This window comes from Salvelinus namaycush, chromosome 5 (genome assembly GCF_016432855.1).
Source record: "Salvelinus namaycush isolate Seneca chromosome 5, SaNama_1.0, whole genome shotgun sequence".
In the NCBI taxonomy this organism is placed as follows: Eukaryota; Metazoa; Chordata; class Actinopteri; order Salmoniformes; family Salmonidae; genus Salvelinus; species Salvelinus namaycush.
Genome location: NC_052311.1, coordinates 28,888,157 through 28,914,756, shown reverse-complemented (window position 1 = coordinate 28,914,756; position 26,600 = coordinate 28,888,157). Strand labels below are relative to the sequence as shown.

General features: G+C 43.1%; 2 protein-coding genes across 2 annotated transcripts; one reads left to right on the top strand and one right to left on the bottom strand.

Moving 5' to 3' along the window:
• Nucleotides 1-9,113: 9,113 nt before the first annotated feature.
• Nucleotides 9,114-10,464, top strand: LOC120047482 (mitochondrial import receptor subunit TOM5 homolog). The gene is made up of 2 exons (XM_038993014.1): nt 9,114-9,374; nt 10,038-10,464. The coding sequence occupies exons 1-2, from the start codon at nt 9,254-9,256 to the stop codon at nt 10,070-10,072; spliced, it is 156 nt and encodes a 51-aa protein (XP_038848942.1). The 5' UTR covers nt 9,114-9,253; the 3' UTR covers nt 10,073-10,464.
• A 7,650-nt stretch (nt 10,465-18,114) lies between these two features.
• Nucleotides 18,115-22,044, bottom strand: LOC120047481 (glyoxylate reductase/hydroxypyruvate reductase-like). The gene is made up of 9 exons (XM_038993013.1): nt 21,814-22,044; nt 20,595-20,725; nt 20,357-20,429; nt 20,159-20,275; nt 19,874-19,962; nt 19,613-19,714; nt 19,363-19,498; nt 19,119-19,249; nt 18,115-18,886 (listed from the first exon to the last, which is right to left on the bottom strand). The coding sequence occupies exons 1-9, from the start codon at nt 21,897-21,899 to the stop codon at nt 18,765-18,767; spliced, it is 987 nt and encodes a 328-aa protein (XP_038848941.1). The 5' UTR covers nt 21,900-22,044; the 3' UTR covers nt 18,115-18,764.
• Nucleotides 22,045-26,600: the final 4,556 nt, after the last annotated feature.

The following is a 26,600-nucleotide window of genomic DNA, read 5'->3' as shown; positions in this document are numbered from 1 at the left end:
CAAGAATAGTAAACAAAAAATGTTTGACCAACTGGGGACATTTTGTTAGTCCCAACAAGGGCAAATGCTATTTCTAGGGGGCTTAGGGTTAAGGTTAGAATTATAGTTAGGGTTAAAGTTAGGATTAGAGTTAGGGTTAAAGTTAGGGAAAATTGTGTCTCATGACAGAGGTCCTTCTCTCTCATGTTACTGAGCAGAGTGGGAGAGATGAAGCTGTCCAGACCAAACTCTTTCCTGTAGCAAATACACACAGGAGACAATATCAATGTTTGTGTGTGTGTGTGTGTGTGTGCGTGCGTGCGTGCGTGCGTGCGTGCGTGCGTGCGTGCGTGCGTGCGTGCGTGCGTGCATGTGCACTTACAGATGTATCTGTTAGTATGTGTGTGTATCCATGCTGCAGTGCTGACTCCGGTGAAACCTCTCTCTCCCCTTTTCTATCTCCCTCCTCTCTTCATCTCTCTCTCTCTCTCTCTCTCTCTCTCTGCCCTTTTCTATCTCCCTCCTCTCTTCATCTCTCTCTCTCTCTCTCTCTCTCTCTCTCTCTGCCCTTGCCGAGTCAGGAAGTCATCTTGGGTGACAGTTTCTCTTTGCTGCTGCAGACACCATCCATAAATACATGATCACCCGGATCACTGGAGGAGTGTGTTCACTGCTGCCCCAAATCTCTTAGCAGACTGCTTTTTTACCTATGTTGGCTATACAATACATCATGTATTTTCAGACTTTTTGCCAAAGTAATACACAATGAACTTTTGTATCTCATTACTCACTCCTTAAACTCTCTCAAATAATCCAGCAGCGATCGGCAAATAGGAGCATATAGATTGTTATGCTAATGTTAATATATTAAAATATACTGCAGACGTTAAGGAACGAGATGAAGGAGCCATCTCAAAGTATTGAAACATTTAGTGAAGGTGCTATGACCAGATACCCAGCATTCTAACTAAAGTCTCTGTCTGTCTGTCTGTCTGTCTGTCTGTCTGTCTGTCTGTCTGTCTGTCTGTCTGTCTGTCTGTCTGTCTGTCTGTCTGTCTGTCTGTCTGTCTGTCTGTCTGTCTGTCTGTCTGTCTGTCTGTCTGTCTGTCTGTCTGTCAGTCAGTCAGTCAGTCACTCACCGTGGTATGGATTGTCTCTTCTGGATTCCCGAACAGGAAAACCCTCTTGCCTTCTGTGACATCAGCTCCGGAGTCCCATCGGGATTAGCCGAGAAGAGGTGGAGGAGGGCCCTTGTGATCATCAGAACCAATCAGAATTTTTAATACCCGTAGTCACCTGTGCAGAATGGATCAACGAATCAATCAGTTAAACTGTCATTGCCTTTCGATTCCTTTCGCAAAACAATGACCTTTTCTGGGTTAAGTGATATGATGCAAAAGTGCAATGTGATCGTAACGTGTTTGTCATAATAAGATCACTGAACAAGCAGACATTTAGTCTTTATCCTCCTGTTAGAGCCAGTATAAGCAGAATTGTGTTTTTTTATTAAAGAGGCCACTACTGTTTTCCCCACCCCCAGGCCTCTGTGCTGCAATCAAACCAGTGTAGCCTGAAAAGCACATCATGGTGTGATGGAGAAGAGGCACTCTAACGTTGTCTGGTTGTCTGAATTAAAATTTCATATCAACCCAGTTCAGAGACGGACCAACTAGCCCCTTTTAGAAACTGCTAGAGGAAAGACTGTGAATCCCACTGTGGTTGAAAGAAGCTGTGCCCAAGGATCACGGACAAACAAAGCTACAGCAATAATAAAAGGAGGACAACTCTTTTATACAAACGTCAACTGTGAATAGCTGAAGTGAGCAAAATATGCTCAAAGCGTGCTTTGTGCACTTCCACAAAGGCAAATCTAATATAGTGGCGCTCTGGGTCTGAATAAATGTTCGCCTTATCGAATAAAGACACATGATTAAACACTCCTTTAGTGCCTCTCTATTCTCTCATTTCAGGGGCTCCTGTTCCCTGAATGGCCCTGACATGCAGCTCCATCACCAGGCCCTGTGTCCCAAACACAGTGCTCTTTCACCAGGCCTGGTCCCCAGTGCGCAGCTCGGGAAAAGACCCAGACCCACATAGAATGCAGGGCAGATTAATAATGCATAGAGCTAATGCAGCTAGCTTGGCCTCCTACCTCCTCCAGCCTCCTCTGGCAACACATGCACCAAAAGAGGAGTGATGGAAAGAGGAGAGGAAATGGAAAGAGAGGGGTGCAGGGGGTGAAGAGGTGAAGAAGGGGTGGACTGTGGAGAGTGAAAGGAGAGCAGAGGGAGCAGGGGCCCAAGAGAAGGGGAAGGCGGTAGAGAAAGAGTGAAAGTGAAATTGGCCAAGGGGGAGAAAGAGAAATGGACAGGATATTGGAGGGGGTTGTAGTGAGGGGGGAAGAGGGAGGAATTTTAAAGAGGGTTTTATTGGAGGGCGCAGCAGCACAGGAGACGAGATGTCGATGTGGAGTTAAGAGAAAATAACAGCTTGCTGTTTTATTGAGGAGGAAAGGCTGGTCACTGTAGCATTTCCCCACAATACAGTACAAACATAGGCCAGCAGCGGACATTGATGTACGCTCAATCGTTAAATCATTTTTTAATAAAAATTACATTCAGCATTGTTAACATTTTCCTGCAGTGTGACAGATAAAGGTTGTTTGTTTTTTTTTAAAGTTGTTTATAAGGTTTTATAGTGTAAAAAAAAAGTGTACCTTCAAAACAGGATAGTAAAAATGTATATGCAAAAAAATAAAATCTTACCTTTATTTAACCAGGTAGGCAGTTGAGAACAAGTTCTCATTTACAACTGCGACCTGGCCAAGATAAATCAAAGCAGTGCGACAAAAACTACAACACAGAGTTACACATGGGATAAACAAACGTACAGTCAATAACACAATAGAAAAATCTATATACAGTGTGTGCAATTGTAGTAAGATTAGGGAGGTATGGCAATAAATAGGCCATAGTCGCAAAATAATGACAATTTAGCATTAACACTGGAGTGATAGATGTGCAGATGATGATGTGCAAGTAGAGATACTGGGGTGCAAAAGAGCAAAAATAAATAACAATATGGGGATAAGGTAGTTGGGTGGGCTATTTACAGATGGGCTGTGTACAGGTACATTGATCGGTAAGCTGCTCAGACAGCTGAAGCTTAAAGTTAGTGAGGGAGATATAAGTCTCCAGCCTCAGTGATTCAAACGCACACTAACCTATAAAAACGAACAAAGACATCATGTGGAAATCCAGGGGTTGCTTTTTAAGTGAAGCAAATGCATCGTAATAACGTGAGATCAGTACTTAAAATCATGGTTGGGATATCCCTGCCTGTCTTTCTGTCTGTGTCTGTCTGTCTGTGGATCGTGATAAGACTGCTCCTAATCTGGCTCTGAATCAATAGTAATCATGACTGCTGTGTTTACAGCAAGTGTCCCCCAAGCTGTCCACAGACTTCATCAGTGCCGCTTGTGTCCTGTCTTGGCTTTCTTTCTTTCTCTCTCGTTCTCTGCCACTTTCTCCATCTCGACCGTTATTAGCATAGCTTGCAGCCTGTCTTAGCTTTCTTTCCTTCTCTCTCCCTTCCACTTTCTCACGTTCTCTCTCTCTGGCACTTTCACCATCTTGGACTCTCTCTCTTTCTCTCACTCAATTATCACTCTCCTCTCACTCTCAACCGTGGAACAATCACTTTTGATAAGGTTTTCTGTTTGGAAACCCACACAGCATCTCTTGTGACCGAATCTAGCTCAACCCTTTAAACTTTTAACGAACAAACACGCATACATAGAGACACTAAGTCTCTGTTTATCTTCCCTGAATTCTCTCTCTCTTTCTGTCTTTCTTTCTTTCTCTGAGAGGTATTATTGAATGGGAGGCGCTGCCAGCTGGACAGGAAACAGCATCTAGTTGAAATCCAATTAGGCATGCTAAGACAAGACAGGCCAAGACCGGACCGGGGCGGGGCCACACTGGGTCAAAACCACAACAGACAGTACAGGAGAAATCTATCTACAGAAAGGCCTGACATGGAGCTCATCCACAGGCCCTGCCACCTTCCTCTGGGGGTCCCCCTCGTGGAGCTCTCCTACCTGGCCCTGTCACCTTCCTCTGAGGGTCCCACACAAGCCCTGTCCCATTGACTGATAACGTGGAAACTGACAGGAAGGCCTAAACACCTGCTTGATGTTCTCAGCAGTAAAGTGCAAGTATTATTTATTTTTAATCTTGCAACAATCCAGGCTTTGTTTACACAGGCAGCCCATTTCTGATATTTTTGGTCTTTTGACCAATCACATCAGATCTTTAAAAAAAAAAAAAATCAGAACTGATCTGATTGGTCAAAAAACAATTAGTGAATTTTTAAAAAGATCAGAATTGGGCAGCCTAAGTGTCCTCTTTTTACATGTATTTAACTAGGCAAGTCAGTTAAGAACAAATTCTTATTTTACAATAACGGCCTACCCCGGCCAAACCCTCGCCTAACCCGGATGACCTCTTTGAGGAGGTCACCAAACTTCAGTCAAAGGCGATACACACACGCATCCTAAATACAGTATTTAATCACTAAAAGTGGAGAAGTCCCAATCCTTAAAAACCTTGATTAACATATCTATCCTTGTCCCTATCCTTAAACTTTAATGAGCTTTTATATGTGGGCGAGTAGTGGTATATGTTCCAATACAAACCCTTTCACTGTGTGGCTGCATGTGGCCTTGGTCTATGACTAAAAACACAGGTCTTTTTTGGGATCGACCAGTTGTCTGCTATTGACGTCTGAGGCCTAATTCTGCCTGAGTGGACGACCCCTCCCTCCACCCATGAGGAGGAGCACAGTGGGAGACAGATCTGTTCAGGACCTCAGTCTGACACGGAGTTGCACCAGACCAAACCAGACCAAACTAGCCCAGAACAGGTTGACAGAGTCAGAACAGGATTAGAGAGGGGCTGTGCAGAGTACAAACTAATACATCAAAGAAAGCCAGACACTATATGGTTGTGTTCTATAATATAATATAAAGTGGGTGGTTCGAGCCCTGAATTCTGATTGGCTGACAGCCGTGGTATATCAGGCTGTATACCACGGGTATGACAAAACATTTATTTTTACTACCAACTCTTGTTGGTAACCAGTTTATAATAGTAATAAGGCACCTCAGGGGTTTGTGGTATATGGCCAATTTACCACGGCTAAGGGCTGTATCCAGGCACGACGCAAAACCAGACACTATATGGTTGTGTTATATAATATGCCTTTAAAAAGACATATAACTGTGCAAACAAGCAAATAAATCAAATGACTGTATATAAAAATATAAATAAAGAGACGATTAATAATTAGGAAACGTCATTAAGGACCGACCACTCCTGTTGTTTATTCACCAGGAGCTCTCCATTAGATTGTTCTTCTTTGTTCGGTTGGAGATGATCCGTTTTCTCTGTTCCCTTCCAGACCTAATCAAATCTACCTCCCCGTTCTGCGTTCCACCTGTCCGCTCATTCCATTAGCATCATTAAGATAGAACCTGCCGTGCACCACTCATTTCATCCCCACTTGCAACGGTGACCGGGGGGAGCTTGAGTTCCCCAATGCACTATTAAATACTAGGCCATTGGAAGATTAATAGTCTGCTGTGTTCCAGTTATTTGTCTGGGGGTTTTCATTGGGTCAGAGAGAGGACTCCCTGGATCGGTCACTATCTGTCTGGGAAGAAGAGCTTGGGAAGTAAGTGGGTGAATAGAAATCATACTCCAAATCAACCCCTTGTCCCTAGCCCGGCCTATAGGCATTTCATGTATACAGGTCTGATCTCAAAGAATGGTTGTAAACAATATGACACCAGCTCCACCTTGCCCTCTGACTGGCGAGATGGAATTTTCTCTATATTGCTGCCACCTATGGAGCGGTAGGTAGCCTAGCTGTTAGAGAGGTGAGCCAGCAACCGGAAGGTTGCCAGTTCACATCATGTGTCTGATGGGAAAGATCCAGCAGGAAGTGAGCTGGCAACCGGAGGGTTGCTGGTACCAAACCCTATATGTGATTGCCTGCCGTTGTGCCACTGAGCAAGGTAATTAACCCCCCACAACAACTGCTCCAGCATGGAAGCTCAACCTGTATATATGTTTAGGAGGGGTTGGAATAAAGTGGAAGTCAAATTTTGGTTGAACCTTGTGTACAATTGACAAATAAAGTTATCTTAAACTATCCAATCATGTAAAAGGGGCTTGGGGTTGATTTGGGATTGGGCATAAGTCTGGGATGAGTGACCTCTGCTTCTCTTATGTCTAGGCCAAACCTTTTTACATGTTCATAGATCATGGTGCTGTTATGTCTGGAAGGGACTCTAGTATACAGTGGATTTATGGTGTACAGTATGTCTCAGTGCTGGTCCATTGGACAATCCAACCCATTATAACACTTTGAGAAGACAAACAGAAAGACAGCCCAACCATTAAATAGATTTGTGTTCAGATAAAAAAATTATTGACAACCCGACAGTCTCTGGCTGCCAAAATGTGTCTGGGGCAATAACATGCATCTAATTACTTAACGACCGCCATTATCAATTGGTCTGGTGATCGATTGGCTGACTGATCGGTTGGAACAGACACCAGCACACAACTCAAACTGCCCTAGAGACAACAAGGGCTAAATATTAAATGATGCCACTGTGGCTTGAGTCAAAAGTAGTGCACTATGTAGGGAATAGGCTGCCATTTGAGATGTGGAGGCTCCAGGGTAAGAGGGAGCCAGCCGTAAGTAGGGCAGAAGAGCACTCAGTGGGGTAGATCCCAGCGCAGGCAGGCAGACAGACAAGCAGACAGACAGGCAGGCAGACAGACAGGGAGAGAGGCAGAATGGCAGTTAGGTAGGCAGACAGACAGACAGGCAGTGAGTCCTTCCTGATGTGAGTGTCATCCCAGTCGCATTTCTCCACTGGCTGAGTGACCTCAGAGCAACAGTTCCATCACATGTTATTCCATGCATCCCTGAGTCATCATGCATCCCTGAGTCATCATGCATCCCTGAGTCATCATGCATCCCTGAGTCATCATGCATCCCTGAGTCATCATGCATCCCTGAGTCATCATGCATCCCTGAGTCATCATGCACAACGCCTGCAGCACTGGCATAGCAGCACACAGACACAGACACACACACACACACATTTGCACATATACACATGTGTTCACACACTCACAATCACACACACCTACACAGACACACACTCAAGCACCCTCACTGAGCAGTCACGCCCATAGGGCAGCACAAGACCAGGACAACAACCACCCATGTGTGAGATGATGCAGGCTATGTGTGTCAGCATGTGTGAGTGTATAGGAATGTCGGTACATATGTGAACATTAACTAGTCAGTGATAGCCTAATATTCTGTGACATTAAATACATCATCTTCTGGGCCGCATGTACATGTTGTGTACAGTAGAGGACATGTCTGGCCTATATATAATCAGAATCAGTGGTCATATTAAATCATGTCATGCATTAAATAAAGGACACAGAACGGCAAACGCATTGTTCCGGTCTAGTTGTGTTGCGCTCCTCTTGCTTCGCACGGAATGGAAAAGTGCACTGAATGAACGTCGCATTTTCACAAACCTATGGATACGCGCATGAGGAAAAAGGCTGATTCTGTCTCTCTCCATACCTCGCCAAAAGCCCGACGCTCATTGATAACAAGACATATTGGCCATTTAATATAAAGGCGTTTTACTACACCACTAGAGACGCCGGTCACCATCTCTGGATCTACTCTTCCATTTGTACTCTCTGCCCATTTGCATTAAGTGACACCAATTTCATGCTGCACAGAATTCCACTGGTTGCATATTGGCCATACAGAATGCATGTGTGAGTATCCTAGATGGATAAGAGGAGGATGGTTATGAATCGACGACAAAATAACCACGTCAATACGAAATGCATGGGAGTGCGCTGCTCAGCATGCAATAATAAAACGAAATAGAATAGAATATCAATAGCCCATCGCACAATAGTTTCACCCCCAATTCATTAGAAATTTTAGATAGGTCGAAATCAAATATTGAAAGGTTTTATAACCCAGATATAAACGTGTATTATGTTGTGTTCGTATTATTCACCCGCAAGGACCAAACTGACCCGAGATATAATCGGTGACAGCAGTCATGCCAGATTAGCCCGGAAACAAAGAGAAAAAAAAGTCAATTTTTAATTGTTTCCTAAAATAATCTTAATCCGATTTAGATCTCTCTATTCCTGCTCTTCGAAACAGGGGCACGGGGAACCGGGACCAGCACGAGGTCCAAATCATTCAGATAGGATTTGATGTATTTTTTCTATGTGAAAAATATCGCAAGAGATTCTTCCAATCAATGCAAGGTGCACGCAGAAGCATACACCCAGGTTTCTCCACCATTCGTCCACAGTCAGGTTGACAATAAAGAGGAGAATCAAATCACGAAAAACGAACTCACCTCGTGTTCTACAGAAAGAGACAGACCAGGGTTGTGAACCGGGAGGGCCCAATGAAGTGACTAAAGAGAGATGACAGAATAGCTTGTCGGAATCGGTAGAATACGTGTCCCGGACGGTGTGGTGCGTACTGTCATCGTATTGGGACTGTTCTCGACCGTTTAATCCCCGGCCCTGAGCTCAGAAATATCCCACTCCCTCCCTCCCTTTGTTTTCTCCTGCTCTCTCTCGCTCTATCAATTTTTCCTCCCTCTCCTCCACACTCATTATTGTTCGCTCCCTCCCCGTCGGCCTTGAGGACCTCCCTCACAAGGTCAGCTTGATTGAAGGCAAGAAAGATCACGCTTGATATTAACACATTCAATAAAGATGATAATACTATGAGAAAAAACTGTGGCCGTAAACAAGTAAGAATGACAGTATATTGTAATAAACAATAATAAAAAACAATCACAAAATATGTTTTTTATTTAGTCACCTCTAAACATATATATTTTAGACAAACTTTTAAATTGATAAATAGGCAAGTCTTGGGTTAGTAGAAATTCCTCATAAATACATATTTATTGCTTTGCCTTCCCCCCATTGTAGAGTTTGTACCTCTACGGCCATTGTACTTAAAGTAACCCTTAAACGTAATTTCCGGTTTAAACAGTCACGCGTCCGCCAACAAGCACGAGTAGGGCTCCGAGAATCAAGCCAAAGGGCCAGCATAATACTAAGGAAACCTCAGCCATAAAATCACAACCAGGTGAGGGATAGAGTATAAAACCTGTACAGACCACGCCGAGATGTTTAAACTCGAGGGGTTAGAGCCGAAAATGGACCCAGAGGAGATGAAGAAAAAGATGCGACAGGATGTAATCTCGTCCGTGCGCAATTTTCTAATCTATATTGCCCTTCTCAGAGCCAGTAAGTATCGGTTTTCACATTGCTCTCGGGTTGCACACGTTGTGCTTGTTCTGCATTGCAGCCGACAGTGTCAGCGACTGCCGATTTACAAAGAACCTTGCATCATAAATAACTACTCATTATTATTTATAGATCAGTCAGTCACAATTTACCCATGATACGTTACGGTTTTTAAACTCTCGAACACTGTCATTATCTCACAATATATTGTATTATATATGGGTCAGTGCTATCCCTAAATCCTAACCATACCATAAACATAACCCTTGCCTAACCATTTAAAATGTCAACTTCAATGGAGTAGGGCGGTCCCAAGGATCCAGGATAGCACAGACTGCAATGCATGTCGCACTCACTTTACTCACCTGTTCAGTGTTCAGACTAGAGAATGTACAGAGAATCAATGACATCACTAGACGTGATCCTTTACAAATCATCCATCAGGTTGTGACCCCTAAACATGGTTTCCCCTCTTTTGACCTGGGAGCCAGCTTTCTGGTCTTTGCATGAGAATGAATGGTCATTAATCTAGATAATATCCCCAAGATCTTTGATAGATCTTTTTGACTATAAACAGCGCCTCAATCAAAAAGGGACATTTATGGATAATTTACTAAGTCATTAAGTTTGGTTTGACTACTTTTTTCCTTTGCCCCCACACAGCTCCGTATATCTTGAAGAAGTTGGACAGCATTTGAGACCAACTGCCTCCAGTATTCCCACTCAGGCAGTTTAATGCAACAAGGTCTATGGACGTCACCATAACGGGAACAATTAACAAAGCGGCGAGCTAACCACCATCATACGGATCCTATATGGAAGACTTCTTTATAGGCTACAGTGGAGACATTACGTTGTGTCCCCCATTGCACTTGAACATTAAGATGTTGTAATTTGTAGTCATCGATGTGTCCTCTGTTATTTTTCATGGTTGCCTTTTATGTTAGTGCTCAATAAGAGAACATCTGGTTTTGTTTTGAGTGTTTTGGCAATATTTTCCATGGTCCCTCAATGAGAGTGTTGTGTAATTGGACATTTGAATTTTGTTGGTCATCACATGCAATAAAGGGAAGACATGTTTAAATATTGATTGCATGTTTTTTTCCATTATCATCAGGTATAGATGTCTTGCGAAAGCAAGACCCCTTGAACTGTTTTGAAGATATTCTGTAGATCCTCAGGTATACAATATACAACAAATAGGCTGGTAGAGGGTATTATGCCAAATTTGCTTCACTCGTAGATAACTGCTTGCCCCTTGGACTCCAGCATCATGAAGGCAAGGGAGAAGAACTCTCAAGCAGTGCAGTACAGCAACCATCATTACCTGAATATGCCAAATGGGGGGCGCTCTTGTCTTGTTTTTGAGGACATCAGCATTCTGACCATGAAGCTGGCAATTTCATTCAAAACTGAATCAGTGTAAACATTAGACAATTCAATTATTTCAAATGCAGTTTTTTTCTTCAGATAAGGTTGCAAAATATTGTCATATATTATTACTTAAGAAGGGACGGGATGCATGCACGAATGAAGTGCGAGCAAGAAGGCGCAGCCATGGGTGGGCCTGGGAGGTCATAGGTTCACCCACTTGGGAGCCAGGCCCAGCCAATCAGAATGAGTTTTTCCCCACAAAAGTTATTTATTACAGACATAAATACTCCTGAGCACCCCTTCCTCCCTCAGACGATCCCGCATGTGAAAAATTTGGATGTGGAGGTCCTGGGCTGGCGTGGTTACACATGGTATGCGGTTGTCAGGCTGGTTGGATGTACTGCCAAATGCTTTAAAATGACATCGGAGGCAGTTTATGGTAGAGAAATGAACATTCAACTATCTGGCAACAGCTCTGGTGGACATTGCTGCCGTCAGCATGCCAATTGCATGCTCCCTCAACTTGACATCTGTGGCATTGTGTTGTGTGACAATACTGCACATTTTAGAGTGTCCTTTGATTGCCCCCAGCACAAGGTGCACCTGTGTAATGATCATGCTGTTTAATCATCTTTGTGATATGCCACACCTGTCAGGTGGATGGATTATCTTGGCAAATGATAAATGCTCACTAAGAGGGATGTAAACAAATTTGCACAAAATTTGAAAGAAATAAACTGGATTCTTTTATTTCAGCTCATGAAAAATCGAACCAACACTTTACATGTTGCTTTTATATTTTTGTTCAGTATACTATCCTAAATGTGGTGGACAGTGGATAAATTGAAGAGTTGAAAATATTTATCTGAAAACGAACTTATGTCCATTTATTGTTGCCCGTGGTGTAATCACCTCTAACCAGTTGGCTAAGGTAGCCTGTGTGCCCATGAGCTCCCAAATCTAGTCTAGATCGCTGTTTATTTGGCGTATTCGATTAGCTAGCTAGCTGGCTAGTGAATGGCCATTGTGAGCCAGCTTGCTAGCTACATTTTAGTCAGTAGCTGTCCTTATAAATGCGGTGGTCACTAGATAAACTAGCAACGAGTTGAACATATTTGGCTGAAAACGAACTAGTAATTTAGCCAGTTGTTGTTACCAATGATGGAATCATATCTAATCTATGAGTCTAGCTAACGTCGCGAATTGGGATTTCGCTATCTATCTGAGCTGTTTTATAAGAAAACGACTGATATGAATCAAACGCCGTAGCTAGTTAGCAAGCCCTCAGCGACAATGTTATTGTCAGATTTGTATTTTAATTTCATGGTTACTGTCATTGAAGTGGTTACTACTGGTTTCAGATATGAGGCGATATAAATTATCCACCTCGTTTTGGTAAGGCTCAGAGTCAACCAATCACCCGACGGGTTCTATGTAGATAGAGACTCATAAATATCCATAAAATCCTGCCCTTTAAATTCTGTCGATCAATATCACCCAACACACCAGTTACAGCCAATCAGAGCTGCTAACTGTCTCTTTCACCGCAGATGAGATCACTGCACTGCCTGATACACCAGTGTGCTTTGCGTTTAACTCAGCGGTGAGTTAAAAAACATCATGGACACTCAGTTATGACTATCATAAACTTTATCCGATCAACATATAGCCTAACATTGCTTGTTTCGTAGTTTGCTGAGCTCCATGATCTTCTATTACATAATGACTTTCGGTGGCTAAGCAAGGGTAATGCTCTCAAGCAGTGGCGATTTTAGCATGTAAATATTGGTGGGGCAAAAAAGAAAAGTGGGATGCATGCCAGCAAAGCCACTAAACAATACATTAATTGTACTATAACTGTGTCAAACGGTGCCCACAAACTGTTAGGGCCTACATAAAGCTGTCCCAACGTCTTACCACTGCTACACCTGGCTATCAGCGGAGCCTGGTCTGGCAGCGAAACCGTTCATTCAGCCTCATTTACTGCCTTTAAAAAAACATAGCTGATATGGCTGACTTGCTTAAACAAATGTGGTTTCTAATGAAAATTGAGATGTACAAACTATGGCATAAGGGGACGAAAAGCGGACAAGAGGCAATCAGTAAGACATTAATGAGCGAGCTAGCTTGGATGCAGTCAATATAACTATTTGTTTAGTGACGGGTCGACACTGCTCTCAAGAGAGCAGCCTATGTGAGTTTTGGGTGTGACATCTTCAATCAGTTGAATGGACTTAATTTGCGACTACGTGGGAGGGATAAAACAGTTATTGACATGATTGATTGAATTTTCTAAATAAATGTGTTCTTTTGTCCTCTGATTTGAGCCCAAACAAAACGCTCCCTTTCCCTACACTGCTCAACTATATTCAGTCATCAGTACAGATCCCTCCCACGATGTAGGAGTTTTTAGATGAACTGAAAGCTTTGCAACGAGATTTGAGGAGTTTAAGTCCCCACAGAGGTGTTGCAGTTTGTTATAGGTGCCCATTCTCTGCTGGTGTGGGGGGAGAGACAACTCAGAAAAAGCTAGTCAAATGAGATAAGCCATGCATAAAAGGTTTCCTATGTCTAAATAAAAACAAAAATTCAAGCTATGTATGTAAAACGGACAGGAAAGTAGAAATTAATTAACGTGATGCAAGTCAACTGCATCATAAATACAAATGTGTTCCATTATTTCAACAATTTGAATTTAGCCGCATTTAATTGAATTAAACGTGCTTTATAAGATTATAATTGTCTTTGTGCATTGGTTTTTATACTGGTTTTAGGAAGAGTAAGCCCATGTAGAAAATGTCTGGCCTCCCTGTTAATATCCTTTTTGAAATCTGCCCCCACCCCAAGAATATACAGTAGTTGAATAACCCTTGGATATGCTATGAATGTCCCGCCCACTTCCTGGTGCAAGTCTCGTACTGATTTTTAATGTATGTCAAGATTATATCATCAAATTCATGAAAATGGGGTTAATTAAGATATATGTAAAATTATATTTGTTTTTGTGGATAAATGTACCTTTACCCACTGCCTTTTATGAAGGTTTTCAAAACAAAACACAGTTGAAAACCTTCATGAAAGGCATCATGTAGAAGTAAAATTAACCCATGAATATTATATTTTACATAAATCTTAAATGACCACGTCTTCATGAATTTGATGATTTAACCTAGAAGCCTATTCAAAAACAGTATGGGACTGGCACCAGAAAGTAGGTGGTACTTTCATAGGTTATTCCAGGCATGAGCATCGGGACATTGCACAATAAATTAGTTGTTGTTTTATTCTGTTTTTCATATAATTAGTAACTGATATTTGTAAGGACAGAAGTGGTCTACAGAGTCAGACCTTTAGACCAATCAAATGAGTCCATAGACATTACATTTGCATCATAGTTTTTGTTATTACTAGCATTGCATCTATTGCGACAGAGCTGCCCATTGCTCGTTACCCGTAACCCAAGCTTGTCTGGGTTTTAGTGTTTATGAGATCTATCAGGAGTTACATCAGTTCACTGACACTGAGTCTTGTCTCTGCCTGACCATTCAGTTTGACCATTCCTCATGTTCATCCCTCAGGCTGAGATGGACTTCCCTGGTCACTTCGAGCACATCTTACAGCAGTTAAAACACCAGCATGTTAGTGTGTGTGGGGGGCCAACACTTCAGGGCCCACCGCTCCATCCTGGCAGCCTGCAGTACACACTTCAGGGCCCTTCTTAATGCAGTGGAGGGGGATGAAGGAGGCGGCGCTGAAGGAGCCAGTGTGATGGAGCTGGACCCAGAGGTGGTGACTCCTGAGGCTTTCTCTGTCCTGCTGGACATGATCTACACCTCCGCTCTCACTCTGGGGGCATCTAATATAACGGATGTGCTCCTGGCTGCCTCCCACCTGCACCTCAACACTGTGGTCAAGGCCTGCAAGCGCCATCTCACCTCCACCTCACACAATTTCCTCACATCACCCCCGTGTGGTTGGAGGTTACAAGTGCAGCAGCAGCAGCAGTTCAGCCATGCAGTGGACCAGCAGCACCTGAGGCAATCTCCATCCCAGGCAGCAGCCATGGCTGGGGTCAACTCCAGGCAGCAGAGATTTGTCCTGCTCCAGCAGCTGGGGCTCAGACTGGTCACATCAGCTCTGGAAGGGAGCCTCGACAACAGGGAAACCGGGGCAGAGGCTAGCCCGGCTGGAGGCAGGGATGGAGGGGTTGGAGCAGGTGGAGGCATTGAGCAACATGCTGCTTTCCCCAGATGCCGTCTTCACAAACGCAATAACTCGTCTCCCCAAGTGTTTCAGGAGGAGAGGCTGGACAGCAAGCAGAACGGGGGCAGGCTCTCTGAGGAGAATCACGAGGAGGGCTCGCCAAGGGTGACAAGGAATAATAAAGTATGAGACGGGGAGTAGTAATACAAGAAGAGATACAGCTTCCTAGCCAATCAGATAGTAGTGTGGGAGGGATGGGGGAGAGGGTCACACAGAGGGTTCTCTGGTGAATGGAGGGATCATGTTTAAAGTGAAAGTGGGAGAGGAGGGATAATGATCAGAAGATGGATGTAGTGGTGAAGAGTGAGCAGGTGAACTCCTCCTATCCAATGATCCTCCATTCCCATCCGAGGACACAGGATGAGCCAGCAAACGAAGAGAAAGACATACTCAGCCCGAAGGGAGATGATGCAAGCTCATCCAACCCCCAATCTAGCTCTGATCCTCAGACAGAGACATACCCACTCCAAGACAACATGGATGGAGGAGATGGGTCGTCTGACAACGAGGGCCTAGATAGCAAACCAAGACCTGGGCCTTTCCTGCATTCTCAACCCCATAAGTCAGCTTGGCAGTGGGCCTTTAGGAGACGACAGCCTCCTAAACACCACCATCAGTGAGGCTCAGGCAGAAGGCAATGAGGCTGTTAGGTCACTTCAAAGCTTAGAGGCAACAAACGCCTCCTCTTTCTGCTCTGCGTCCTCTTCCCCCCTTATGTTTTCAGTAACCACTGTCCCCTTCCAGCAGGTCCTCGCCGCCGAGGACCACAGTTTCAGCAACGGCTTCATCCTCCATGTCCCCATCTGCAGTAGTAAACTGTAGTCTGGCTTTTTTATGACGGTTTTGGAGCAGTGGCTTCTTCCTTGTTGAGCGGCCTTTCAGGTTATGTCGATATAGGACTCGTTTTACTGTGGATATAGAAACTTTTGTACCTGTTTCCTCCAGCATCTTCACAAGGTCCTTTGCTGTTGTTCTGGGATTGATTTGCACTTTTTGCATCAAACTACGTTCATCTCTAGGAGACAGAACGCGTCTCCTTCCTGAGCGGTGTGACGGCTGCGTGGGCCCATGGTGTTTATACTTGTGTACTATTGTTTGTACAGATGAACGTGGTACCTTCAGGCGTTTGGAAATTGCTCCCAAGGATGAACTAGACTTGTGGAGGTCTACAATTTTTTTTCTGAGGTCTTGGCTGATTTCTTTTGATTTTTCCCATGATGTCAAGCAGAGGCACTGAGTTTGAAGGTGGGCCTTGAAATACATCCACAGGTACACCTCCAATTGACTCAAATTATGTCAATTAGCCTATCAGAAGCTTCTAAAGCCATAATTTTCTGGAATTTTCCAAGCTGTTTAAAGGCACAGTCAAGTTAGTCTATGTAAACTTCTGACCCACTGGAATTGTGATACAGTTAATTATAAGTGAAATAATCTGTCTGTAAACAATTGTTGGAAAAATTACTTGTGTCATGCAGAAAGTAGATGTCCTAAACGACTTGCCAAAACTATAGTTTGTTAACAAGAAATGTGTGGAGTGGTTGAAAAACTAGTTTTAATGACTCCAACCTAAGTGTATGTAAACTGCACAGCTATTTTCCGCTATTTTCAGGTCTTTACAGAGATGTTCGATTGAGTTCAATTCCGGGCTCTGGCTAGGCCACTCAAGGACATTCATAGACTTGTCCCGAAGCAGCTCCTGCGTTGTCTTCGCTGTGTGCTTAGGGTTGTTGTCCTGTTGGAAGGTGAACCTTCACCCCAGTCTGAGGTCCTGAGCGCTCTGGAGCAGGTTTTCATCAAGGATCTCTCTGTACTTTGCTCCGTTCATCTTTCGTTCGACCCTGACTATTCTCCCAGTTCCTGCTACTAAAAAACATCCCCACTTCCATCTGGCCACTCTACCATAAAGGCCTGATTGGTGGAGTGCTGCAGAGATGGTTGTCCTTCTGGAAGCTTCTCCCATCTCCACAGAGGAACTCTTGAGCTCTATCAGAGTGACCATCAGGTTCTTGGTCACCTCCCTGACCAAGGTCCTTCTCCCCCGATTGCTCAGTTTGGCCGGGCGGCCAGCTCTAGGAAGGGTCTTGGTGGTTCCAAACTTCTTCCATTGTAGAACGATGGAGGCCACTGTGTTCTTGGGGACCTTCAATGCTGCAGACATTTTTTGGTACCCTTCCCCAGATCTGAGCCTTGACACAATCCTGTCTCGGAGCTCTACAGACAATTCCTTTGACCTCATGGCTTGGTTTTTGTTCTGACATGCCCTGTCAACTGTGGGACCTTATATAGACAGGTGTGTGCCTTTCCAAATCATGTCCAATCAAATTGAATTTACCACAGGTGGATTCCAATCAAGTTGTATAAACATCTTAAGGATGATCAATGGAAACAGGATGCACCTGAGCTCATTTCCGAGTCTCATAGCAAAGAGTCTGAATACTTAATACTTATATTTTTCATAAATTGGCAAACGTTTAAAAAAAAAAAACTGTTTTCGCTTTGTCATTATGTTGTATTGTGTGTAGATTGAGGGGGGAAATTATTTAATCAATTTTAGAATAAGGCGTAACACGTAACAAAATGTGGAAAAAGCGAAGGGGTCTGAAAACCTTCTGTATACTTTCCTACTGCACTATATACTCTAGAAGATGACTGTAACATCAAATGCAACGTGTTATCATGGAACATGTGGGGAGAGAATGGAACTCTTTGAGAGAATATTTACCATACATTACATCACACACTATTTCTAAGTAGGATCACTATTGAAGAGGGATGGAAATAAGCTACATTGGAACCACACTGATCCCTGACTACTGTCTTTTAATGTTTAATGTCTTTAACTGACGGCCTACCCCGGCCAAACCCAGACGACGCTGGGCCAATAGTGTGCCACCCTATGGGACTCCCAATCACAGCCGGTTGTGATACAGCCTGGAATCGAACCAGGGTCTGTCGTGACGCCTCTGGCACTGAGATGCAGTGCCTTAGACCTCTGCGCCACTCGGGAGCCCATATGTTCTATTCTGGTAACTTTATTCATTGTTAATTTATTCAAGGCTCTATAATTATTTTTAATGGGGAAAATAATATGTTCACACATTTCTACATTGAACATAACGCTTTATTAAAAAACAAAGCCAGAGTGACAGCGTGTTAGACTACAGATGGAGTGTTTTACCATAGAATTTGAAACAAATGAATTGGAGATGGAGTGTTTATCTTATGCACAACTAGACAACTGAGAAGCATCTCAACATGTTAAACACACATCTCAACTGGAATGAGAACAACAGAACTACTACTAATTTACAATTTTAGTTAAGTATTTTGTACAAGTATTACATTTGACAGAAAGTGTTTCATAAGAACGAGAAGGCCACTGTAATGAATTAGTAGTGTGTGCACTCATTGTAGTGCTTATCTGCGTCTTTCAAAGGAAGCCATGGCTGACCCTTAGGAGCGCTGTTAGAGTGCCAAGGCATGTTCTCAAACGCTAATACTATACACTTCCTCCTTCAAAATTCAAGTCACATACCACAAATGAGTTATTTCTTATAAACACTAAGATCTAAGAGCAAGAGGCAAAAGTTGACCTTCATGTTTGGAGAGCATGTTAATACAACTGCAATACTCCAACACAGATTTATTTCCTGGTCACTTACGGCTCTAACCTTCCTGGTAATGACTACTGATTGGGTGACCAACATTATTCTAAGGAGGACAGAGGCAGAGTTGAATAGTTGTAGAGCAGCACTAGAATTTGAGTTCGCTGGGCATGTCTGTGCCCTGTAGGCCTGCCAGCAGGTTGTTGGCGGACAGCTCTGCCATGACGCCACGTGTGGAGTAGGTGGCACTGCCAATGTGGGGTAAGACCACTGCAGGTGGAGAGAGGAGGGGAAATGTATTAGCAGGGACATGATCGCACTGCAGAGATTTGGTCGCAAAATAACTGGTTGATTTCAATGAGAAGACTTAAGAAACAAATAGGATTGATTCATCTGGAAACATCACAACAACGATCAGAGAGAAACCAATAGACGACACAACAGAGATGCCTCAGTAAACTGCCTTCCTCCCTCCGCTTCTCTCATGACCCTATTAACTCACCACAGTTTTTGAGGGTGAGGAGGGGGTGGTCGGTGGGGAGTGGTTCTGGGGTTGTGACATCCAGCCCAGCGCAAGCTATCTGACCACTGGACAGAGCCTGATACAGATCCTCCTGATTCACTACTGCACCCCTATAACACACACAGTGGAAGTTAGCTCTATGTTTATATCTTTAAACTGTGTTCATTTTAAAACCCAGTCCGTGTGGTTGGTTTGGCACTGCGCTACGTGTTTAATGGAGTACCTGCTGGTGTTGATGAAGACAGCAGTGTTCTTCATCTTGCAGAAGAAGTCCTTGTTACACAGCCCCTGGGTATCTGGTGTGAGGGCGCAGGACACCACAACAAAATCACTCTCAGACACCAGCGTGTCCAAGGGCACTGCAACAGAGAGGAGGGCAGAAGAGAGAGGAAGAAACAATCAAATAAACGTCTCATCTGATTCTCACCCTCTCTGACTTTGCTGTTTCCCCAAGCCGTTCCACCCCTGCTCACCGTATTCTCCTTCCACTTCAGCAGCATATGATTTGGCTGTCCTTCCAGAGTACAGGAGCTTCTTCACTCCAAACGGTTTCAGCCTCCTGGCTATGGCCATACCTGAGGGAAAACAGCATTGACACCAGACAATCAATCAATCAAGCAATGAATAAGCCCTTTTGTCCTGCCCTTTCAGCTACTATATGGATTGTATAGACCTCACTAAGGGCAGGAGTCACAGAATCCAGTAGGTCAATCCAGCAATCACCGTCACTCTACCTATGCGTCCCAGTCCAATGACACCAACAGTGCTGCCTGACAGACCATAACCACACAACCACAGAGGTTTCCAGGTGCTCCAGCCTCCACTGAGAGAGAGAGAGAGAGAGAAAGAGAGAGAGAGAGAGATTAAAAAAACTGAATTGAGGACACATTCTGTTGTACTCATATTCATTTTAGATAGAAGTTTGGTTAGGCAACACATCCATAAAGTATCACTGTACAAAATGTCAGAGCTGGAGTCTAATTGAGGGAAATGTATCTGTGTGTTTATTGGGTACTGACTTTATAACCTCCACCACGCCCTCTGGTAGCCGCCGAGCTGTAGCCAGGAGCAGGGCGACGGTCAGCTCCGCCGTGGCATCAGTCAGGACGTCTGGAGTATAGCCCACACGCACCCCTCTGCACAGAACATGGAGAGGACGGCACAATGAGAGTTGCTGACTTCGATGTGAGGATAAGGCATTTGATAGTTAGTCTTACCGTTTCTTGATCTCATCCATGGCCATGTGGTCAAATCCGACAGATAAGGTACTTATCACCTTCAGGTTTGGACCTGGACACAAATCCATAGTTACGTGTTAGGAAAAGACTGAATGGGAACTATCATACAAAACATATACTGTTTAATACATGTCTAGCAGCATTGTGAATTCCATATATTGGAAAATACTGAGAGGTGCTGTTCGAGTTCATCTGATCCAGGATATGTCCAGTGTACCTGCTGCGTCCAGAACTTCAGTGTCGATCTTGTCCGACAGGAGACACAGCAGGCCATGGGCCCCCGCCACGCCCTTCAGAAGCTCCGCCCTTGGAACAGGCTCATCCGAGTCCCACAGTGAAACCTTACATCTGTTTCCATGGAAACGAGGGAGATGGGAGGTAAAAGGGGAGAGACTAGATTAAGATGAGTCAAAGACAATTTAGAACATTTCCTTCATAATACAGTATTCGCCGTGTATTCTGGATGGTCTGTCTGTTTTTTCAAGGTGTCCGTCTCTTTTTCTTCCCCTTATAGATGACCTAACCCTTCGCTTTAATCTTTATTATACCTCTTTACTTTTATTAAATGTTGCATAGATGTTTGTAAGTGTTATAACGCCTTAGGAACCTTATTACAAGTTCAGAGTACCCGCTATAATGTGTGACCTGGAATAAAGGTCATCAACAACTCCAGTGAACTTTCACCTTTAGAACACATGGTGTAACAATTACCCTCCACTTCATATGTGTGTGAAAATGTGTGCAATGCATTTATACAGCAGTAAGTAGACTAGCACTAGAATTAAGTAGCACTACTATGACACAAATCCTTAGACGTCACACAGACACAGGCATGCATGATAGATGAAAAGTGACAGCGAATGAAAAACTCATTAGGCTAGTCAGCCAAGTATATCGCAACTCCGTGGAGTTGATATGTACTTGGCTATATTAGTTGTACCTGGCTATAGGTTACCACACTCTCGCCAGCAGATCTGACCTGCTTGCTTACAGCTGCACTAGGGTTGGACAACATTCCGAATTGTCCCATTATCCCAACTGTTACACCAAGAATCCTTAATTAAGTAAACTGACGTTTTAATCCTCTTGTCAACTAGCAGTTGCAACAGCAGCCATTATGGAATGTCAGGTCACGTTGAACAACAGATGAGCAGATTGGCTGACAGTGCCATTCCAAAATGGCTGCTGCGGCTTCTGCTATGTAGCATGAGGACAAAAAGGACAGTTTCCCAAAAATGTGCAGTCATTCAATCTTCTTGGTGTAACAGTTGGGATAATGGGGCAATTTGGAGTTCAAAGCATTTCTCATCCCTGGATTGAGATATGTTTTCCGAGCCATATCTTGTGCCATCTCTGCAGTGTCATAATATACACAGGAATGCTGTACGACCCTAGTGCAGCCGTAAGCGAGCAAATCGGATCTGCTGGCTACATACACTCCAGCCTGTGACAGAATCTTCAATCCCTCCTGTGGGATGCGTCTTGTTATGAAAACCTTCATGATCTTCTGTGCAGTATGCATCCTCCGAAGGACGGGAAACGTCAGAAGAACTGCTTGAAATAACGTCCCGAATCTCCCTGCAGTTGTAGCTAAGTTTGCTGATTGTTTAATGTTCACAATGACATTTCAACGTGTGCACTAAAGGAACATTTCACACAGTGCGCTATGTGGCACCACTTACCAAGTGTAGGGCAAACAACATTGCGCATGTGCAGTACTGCATTCTATTCCTGAGAGACTCATTGGGAGAATCTCCTCCTTCTCAATATCCATTGGATGAGAAAGCCAGAGGTCCCGCCCCTCTGACCTTCTCTCCAATAGTGGCTATTGTAACTATTGGAAACCATTCCCCACTCCCGCGTCATTAGGCAGATGAGGTTTACAGAAATCCCTAAATAAATGTGTAAAGTGATCAAAAAAATGAAGTGAGTTGTGCGAGACATTTTTATGAATAAAACAATAAGTAGCATATTGTTTTTAAACTTGTGCATGTTTTTCTCCTCTGACAAAACAAAAGCAGATTTAAAAATGATTCTGCGTTAAAAATAGGATTTACATGAGTATCCTCGATAAAAGGTGGCTTTTGAGGAGAGGACACTTCTGTTTGCCTACTAAAGGGTGTCCACTAGATAGCACAGCCACAAAGTCAAAATGGTCTATTATCGTACAAATTCATTAAAACATTTTTTTCCTTTTTGGTCTTAATTTAAGGTTAGGGTAAGGCACAAGGTTATCAGTGTGGTTAAGGTTTGTGTTAAGGTTAGGTTTAAAATAACATTTTAAGAAGATCAATTGTAGAAATAGCCGGGGCTTATGAGTTTGTGGCTGTAGTAAATAGTGACGACCCTACTAACGAAATGACACGCTCCTCGAACACGGGTCACGGAGGAGAAATGATGGAGGACTGTCTTTTTTCCAAACGAGAATCTCTCTTGGATGCTTTTGCTGCGTTGAGATACCGCATTTACGTGCTAGTCGGATCTAGGAAACTCAGAAATGCTCGACATGCTAACTGGTTGTAGTTATACACGTGCCGCGTTCAATCAGTCAGCAAGTCGGAAATGTCAGAGTTTCCAAGTTCCGACTAGCACATAAAACATAACGTGTGTACAATTAATTGGTTAGAGAGAGGTCACAAATACCACTTTAATTTGTATCCCCTGTAGCTGCATGCTGCGTTCCACTTGAACAGCCCTCCAACTGGCAATTCCTAACCGGAAACTCATCTATCATTTTATTGGTGCTTTCAAGACAACTGGGAAATCCGGGGAGGGGGGGAAACAGATCAATTAATGACGTCAGTGATCTTCAGGTCAGAAAGTTGGAGCTCTAGAAAGATGCTTGAGTTTCTGACTTAAAATGTTGAGTTGGTTCCTGAGTGGCGCAGCGGTCTAAGGCACTGCATCTCAGTGCTAGAGGTGTCACTACAGACCCTGGTTTGATTCCAAGCTGTATCACAACCAGCCGTGATTGGGAGTCCCATAGGGATAAAGGTTATTTTAAGCTTAGGCGTTAAGTTTAGGGTTATGGTTAGAATTAATGTAAGGGGTTGGGGGTTAAGTTCAGGGAAAATACGATTTTGAATGGAAATGAATTTTAGATCCCCACGAGGATAGAAGAACATAACGTGTGTTTAAGTGTGTGTGTGTTCTTCTATGCTAAGCACTATTGTGTGTTTATAGTTGAAGGACGTCACACACCGTGACCAGGGGCTCTACTCTATCAAACTGTCCTCTAGATTCACCTATGAGACCGTTCGCCTCACTGTCACAGGTACAGGGGCTCCCGAGTGGCACAGTGGTCGAAGGCACTGCATCTCAGTGCTAGAGGTGTCACTACAGACCCTGGTTCAATTCCAGGCTGTATCACAACCGGCCTTGATTGGGAGTCCCATAGGGCGGCTCACAATTGGCCCAGCGTGGTTAGGTTTTGGGCGGGGTAGGCCATCATTGTAAATAAGAATTTGTTCTTAACTGACTAGTTAAATAAATAAAAGATGACTGTTAAAAAAAAATCCTGGTCGGAGCTAGTTTCTTTCAGAGTTCCCAGTTATCTTGAATGCACTGAAGTCGGATGTTGGAGATTTCTGAGTTCCCAGCAGTTTTGAACATGACATAAGCTCCCACTTCTCCCACATGTTGATCTCTGACGTCACCTACTAAGAAAATAACCTTGACAACAGCATTTCCGGCAGTTAAATGCAACAACAAAACTTACATTGTTTAAAGAAATCTACTAATATATTTTTTTAAACCATAAATTGTTAACAAGCATGATAGCTGTACTTATAGTTTATGGTTTATGTAGCTTGTTGGCCATTAGACAGTCAGCGTTTCTCAACAAGTTCAAAGCCCGTGAATGTATCCAACTGGTATTTACGACTTCACAACTGGTCAATTCCCTCCTCCCACTTGGTTACGAAAGCAGCATTATTCCCTACACACTGAGTATACAAAACATTATGAATACCTGCTCTTTCCATGATTTAGACTGACCAGGTGAATCCAGGTGAAGCTATGATCCCTTATTGATGTCACTTGTTCAATCCACTTCAATCAGTGTAGATGATGGGGAGGAGACAGATTAAAGAAGGATTTTTATGTCTTGAGGCATTGTGTAAATGTACCATTCAGAGGGTGAATGGGCAAGACAAAAGATTTAACCTCTACGGGATCGGTGTCCCTATGCCGGGGCGGTTGATGCTAACGTGCGCTAACGTTTGCTAATGTGACTAGAATGACGTTGTAAGTAACAGAACACTTTCGGGAACATAGACACATGTCTTATGTGGGCAGAAAGTTTAAATTTTCGTTAATCTAACTGCACTGTCCAATTTACAGTAGCAATTACAGTGAAAAAATACCATGCTATTGTTTGAGGAGAGTGCACAACAACAAAAACTTTTATCACGGGAACTGGTTTGATACATTCACCTCTGAAGGTGATTTGTCATCCTGAGGGTCCCAGAGATAAAAATGTAGCATAGTTTTGTTTGATAAAATACATTTATATATTCAAATGCAGGTAGCCTAGTAGTTAGAGCATTGGACTAGTAACCGAAAGGTTGCTAAAACGAATCCCCGAGCTGACAAGGTAAAAATCTCTCGTTCTGCCCCTGAACGAGGCAATTATGCCGTCATTGTAAATAAGAATTTGTTCCTACCTACCTCATTTGCACACGCTGTATATAGACTTTTTCTATTGTATTATTTGACTGTATGTTTGTTTCTTCCATGTGTAACTCTGTGTTGTTGTTTGTGACGCACTGCTTTGCCAGGTCGCAGTTGTAAATGAGAACTTGTTCTCAACTAGCCTACCTGGTTAAATAAAGGTGAAATTAAAAAAAAAAAAAGTTAAAACTGACTTACCTTGTTAAATAAAAATACAAAAATTAACTGGGTTCTACAGATGTGTGAAAGTTAGTGTACTGTATAATGATCCATCATGAATGACATTCCTGGGAGTGTGTAAACTTACATTTTGTATTGCCATATCATGTTTGTATGTTCTCTATAGTTATGTACTTGAAAATGTATCAATTGACCAATTCGGCACATTTGGACAGACTTGATACAAAATACTATGCAGTATTGCAATGCTTCACTGGATCAATCTGCAACTTTGGACACACTGCTGCCATCTAGTGGCCAAAATCTAAATTGCGCCTAAACTGCAATATCAAATGATGACCTTTTTCTTGCATTTCAAAGATGATGGAACAAGCAAAAAAATAGAAAACGCATGTTTTTGGTTTGTATTATCTTTTACCAGATCTAATGTGTTATGTTCACCTACATTATTTTCACATTTCCACAAACTTCAAAGTGTTTCCTTTCAAATGGTATCAAGAATATGTATATCCTTGCTTCAGGTCCTGAGCTACAGGACTTGGGTATGTCATTTTAGGCGAAAATTGAAAAAAAAGGTTAGATCCTTAAGAGGTTTTAACTGCCTTTTTAAAATATATTTTTATTTAACCTTTATTTAACTAGTCAAGTCATCTAAGAACAAATTCTTATTTACAAAGGTGGCCTACAAAAGGCAAAATATCTCCTGCGGGGACGAGGGCTGGGATTTAAAATTAAAATAAATAAATTATAAATATAGGACAAAATACACATCACGACAAGAGAGACAACACCACACTACATAAAGAGAGACCTAAGACAACAACATAGCAAGGCAGCAACACATGACAACACAGCATGGTAGCAACACAACATAACAACAACATGGTAGCAACACAACATGGTAGTAGCACAAAACATGGTACAAACATTATTGGGCACAGACAAAAGCACAAAGGGCAAGAAGGTAGAGACAATAATACATCACACAAAGCAGCCACAGCTGTCAGTAAGAGTGTCCATGATTGAGTCTTTGATTGAAGAGATTGAGATAAAACTGGGTATGGTAGTAGGTGCCAGGCGCACCAGTTTGTGTCAGGAGCTGCTGGGTTTTTCACGCTCTACAGTTTCCCATGTGTATCAAGAATGGTCCACCACCCAAAGGAAATCCAGCCAACTTGGCACAACTGTGGGAAGCATTGGAGTCAACATTGGCCAGAATTCTGAAGGCATTTAGAGAGTCATATTTGACAACAAAATCTTGCTTTGGCTGTACATCCCATATGTGATCTCTCATTTCGGTTAAAGCTATTTCTGTCTGTTGATTTGTTTTTGTTTGTTTTCCTGCTTTCCATAATACCAGGACAATTCCTTG

Bases quoted from the DNA above. Each gene is read 5' to 3' on its own strand.
- LOC120047482 (XM_038993014.1), top strand. From the start codon at position 9,254: ATGTTTAAACTCGAGGGGTTAGAGCCGAAAATGGACCCAGAGGAGATG. The intron at 9,375-10,037 runs GTAAGTATCGGT...GCCCCCACACAG, and splicing joins TATTGCCCTTCTCAGAGCCA to CTCCGTATATCTTGAAGAAG.
- LOC120047481 (XM_038993013.1), bottom strand. From the start codon at position 21,899: ATGCATACTGCACAGAAGATCATGAAGGTTTTCATAACAAGACGCATC. The intron at 20,726-21,813 runs GTATGTAGCCAG...CCATGGAAACAG, and splicing joins ATTCTGTCACAGGCTGGAGT to ATGTAAGGTTTCACTGTGGG. The intron at 19,715-19,873 runs GTAGAGTGACGG...GTTTTCCCTCAG, and splicing joins CATTGGACTGGGACGCATAG to GTATGGCCATAGCCAGGAGG.